This window comes from Arachis duranensis, chromosome 1 (genome assembly GCF_000817695.3).
Source record: "Arachis duranensis cultivar V14167 chromosome 1, aradu.V14167.gnm2.J7QH, whole genome shotgun sequence".
Classification (NCBI taxonomy): Eukaryota; Viridiplantae; Streptophyta; class Magnoliopsida; order Fabales; family Fabaceae; genus Arachis; species Arachis duranensis.
Genome location: NC_029772.3, coordinates 14,361,757 through 14,365,608, shown reverse-complemented (window position 1 = coordinate 14,365,608; position 3,852 = coordinate 14,361,757). Strand labels below are relative to the sequence as shown.

The window sequence follows — 3,852 nt, the reverse complement described above, 5'->3', positions numbered from 1 at the left end:
GAGTGATTAGATAGCAACGTGATTACTAGTGCACCAAGAAGTAAAAATAAACGAGAGTAGCTGAATTAGTCACCAAAAAAGAAAAAAAAAAAAACAGAGTAGGTGAAAGAATGCAGCTGAAACCATAGACACAGGCAAGAGTTGGATAAGTAGATTACAAAATCAACAATGACTTATAGTTCTCACCTTCTCACTTAACACTTAACAGTAGTAGAGCTCAGAAATGATTCAGGCTTCAGCCATGCCTGTGATCCGACTCATCTCAGCCAGCACAATCCAAGCACCGAGTCAAGCCGACTCAGATCAGAAAATCCACTTAACACCATGGGATCTTGTGGCCCTCCCAATCAAGATGAACCAAAAAGGCCTTCTCTTTCATCACAAACCATCATCATCACAAATTCAGCATCTCAGACACTCCCTTTCCTCCACCCTCGCTTTCTTTCCACTCCTCGCCGGCCGTCTCATAGCTACTGAAGGCGAAAACAACACCACCTATTGTCATATTCTCTGCAACAATAAAGGATCCCTCTTTGTCCATGCCATAGCAGAGAACACAAGTGTTGATGATATTCTTCAGCCAAAGTACGTTCCTTCCATTGTCAACTCCTTCTTCCCACTTAACGGAGTTAGAAACTGCGAAGGCACGTCTCAGCCGTTGCTTGCGGTGCAGGTCACGGAGCTAGTTGACGGCGTCTTCATCGGCTTCACGATCAACCACGTGGTCGCCGACGGAGAGTCATTATGGCAGTTCATCAATTCATGGTCGGAAATTTCACGTGGCTGCCATAAACTAACTAAAGATCCTTCGCTGGAGCGGTTTTTTCTTGATACCGTTGAACCTCCATTTCCAATACCAGCACCCTCTCCATTCACAAAGGAGGAGAATCAAAACTCGCAAAACTCAACACCAGAAACACCAGTGAGGGTGTTTCATTACACAAAAGAGAAAATAGCACAACTCAAAGCAAAGGCTAATGCAGAGGCCAAAACAGAGAATATATCTTCGCTGCAAGCGCTTTTGACTCACTTTTGGATATCCATGATTCGTTGCAGTTTTGTGGACGCGCAAGAAGAGGTTTTCATCTTCTTGCCGATTGGCGTTAGAAGGCGAATTGTTCCGCCGTTGCCAGAGAATTATTTCGGGAACGCTTTGCAGATTGGAGTTGTGAGAATGAAAGCAGGGGAGCTGCTTCAAAGTGGGATCGGAAAGGGTGCAATGGAAATGAACAAGATGGTGGCTTCGCACTGCGATGAGAAGGTGAGGAGCCAATATGTTTTTATGGCGAAGAAGCCGGTCTTGCTTCAACTCGGTGGTGCCGTTGGTGCGAAGGCTTTGGCCACTGGAAGCTCGCCAAGGTTCAATGTTTATGGTAATGACTTTGGTTGGGGAAAGCCTGTGGCGGTTAGGGCTGGTTTGAATATTGGAGAAGGAATGGTTGCTTTATTTGGAGGGAAGGAAAAAGGGAGTGTTGACGTTCAAGTTTGCCTCCCTTATGAGATCTTGGAGGCCATGGAAAGTGATTCCGAGTTCATAGATGCCTTGTAAAACAAAAATACTACGTTCACCTAAAAATTATCTGCAACCAAATTAATTATTATGTATTTATGTATAAATATATTTTTATTTTAACTAAATTTTGTGTAAATTGATCATGGTTGCTTATAAAATGTTTTGTTTTGAAAGTTCTTGTCAATTGTTAATTGGTTATGTTATTTTGTTTGTAATATATTACGGGGAATGCTAGGAAGACAATGATTTTGTTGAACAATATAAACAATCACCAATCAAATAAAAACACATTACATTTTTAAATTAATCTTCTAAATTTTAATATTAAAATAATCATCCGCACACTAGTAAAATGAACATCTGATATATCTATTATTTATATTATTTAATATTTTTATTGTTTAACTGTATTTTTCCATAAATGATGAACAATGATATCTACTAGTTGGTTTCAGTTTGAGGTAATGTCGTAGTAATATGGATTAGATTCCCATTCTTAGAAAGTGACGTCTGTGGTAACCAATGCGGTTTGGTGGACATGGTGGCTAAGAAAATATCGTCCAATTATTGGAGCTTCATACGCGGACAAAAGTAACTCCATTCTCAAAAATCTCTTAGCTTGCTAATGATCTACAGTAAATTTTTAAATCGAGTGAACAAGGTTGATTACCAAATTAAAGGGATTAACAAATTTAATTTGGAAAACTGAATCTTTTGAATTTTCTAACACTCTCAAATTTAAAACATGAGAAAATAGAAACAAAAATTAAAGAAAAAAATAAATAATTTTTCGAATCTATGACCTGAATGAAAATAGGATTCATTCTAAATTTGGAGTTTCAGTTGCGGAAGGTGGACGGAGGCCATTTTCGATGGCCATGTCTGGTAGTGTAGTCGTTGAGGAAGGTTTCGGTGGAGGACAGCGTCGTTGTTTGAAGCGGTCTCACCTGACAGCAACAAAGGGGGTTGTACCTGGCACCGGAGCGAAGCCATACAAAGAGCAGCATTGAAATCTGTCCCGGCGAGGTTCACGATCGGTTAGCGAGTAAGCCATGTTTAGCCTTTGATGTTTACTCATCTAATTGGTGGAATTTTCACGGTGTAGTACGAACCGAATGAGCTAGTGGTTATATAAGACTTAGTCATGTGCTTCAAATGGATTGTTTTAGTGTTTTGTATGATTTTAACCCAAGATTGATGAAATCGGTTATGGGAGAATAGGTTATTCACCCGTTAATTACTGCATATTTGTCAATAGGATATTCACAAAATGAACATAGTAATAAAGTTTTTTTTTAATTTGTGACAGTCATAATAATTAACAATATATTTATTATATTTTAATTTTAGATACTTAATACTTTAAAGTGCTAGTTGAATAGATATTAGATATGATCTAAATATTTATAGAATTAATGATTAATAAATAAAAAGTCCGTCAACTCTCAGTAAAGAGTTTGAGCTCTATGATTATAATGACTGAGATGAATTAAACCTTGGTCAAGGGGATTGAATGAATGAAGAAATGAGTTTCTTAGGTTATTTACAGTTCATTATAATAATGGTAACAAATTAGAGTTTGACAATTAAACCATACTCTAAGGGTTAACCAAAAGCTAGAAAGATGGAAGAAATTATACTTTGTTCTTTTCAAATTTTTTGTAAAAATATATTACTTCATACTATCGGGTCGTTAAGGAGTTACTACCAGCATAATATTGAACATATGGGGTAAATGAGAATTAAAAAAATAGTTATTCTATTTTTAAATTTGAATTCTAAGTTTGGATGAAATTTTAATCGATTCTGTTTTAAATTGAATTGTAATATGATATGATTCATAAGATTTCAATTTGAAATAAGATAAGATTCAGATTTAAAATAAGAGTTGATTTAAATTTGAATTAAGATTCAAATTTGAAATCAATAACAAATCTCATACCATATAGGTTAGGGGTGTCAATACCGATCCGGACCGATTTAAACCGATCAATCGAACCGAAAAAATCAAAAGCTGAACAAATAAAAAAAAACCAAAAAAATATATTTTACTATTTTTATTGCGATTTGGTTTAGTTTTCGGTTCTGACAATAAAAACTCCAACCGAACCAAACCGAACCGAACTGACATATTAAAAACCCTAAAAAACCAACCCCCTACACCTCCAAAAACTTTCCTCTCCTAACTCACTCGTGATCTAACCCCCCTCCAGTCCCCACCCCCAAACGTAAACCTAGATCTAGGCCTCTAGCTGCTCTCTTCTCTCAGTCTCGCACTCTTGCTCTCTGCACTGGAGTCTCGAGCTCGAAACCCTTCCTCCCAAGTTTTTGGTAATTCT

The 3,852-nt window shown here is 37.0% G+C and overlaps 1 protein-coding gene across 1 annotated transcript; it reads left to right on the top strand.

Annotated features, from left to right (window-relative positions):
• Positions 1–74: 74 nt before the first annotated feature.
• On the top strand, positions 75–1,697 carry LOC107479747 (protein ENHANCED PSEUDOMONAS SUSCEPTIBILITY 1). Its single transcript, XM_016099854.3, has one exon. It carries the CDS (start codon positions 224–226, stop codon positions 1,547–1,549), a length of 1,326 nt encoding a protein of 441 aa, XP_015955340.1. The 5' UTR covers positions 75–223; the 3' UTR covers positions 1,550–1,697.
• The last annotated feature ends 2,155 nt before the right edge of the window (positions 1,698–3,852 follow it).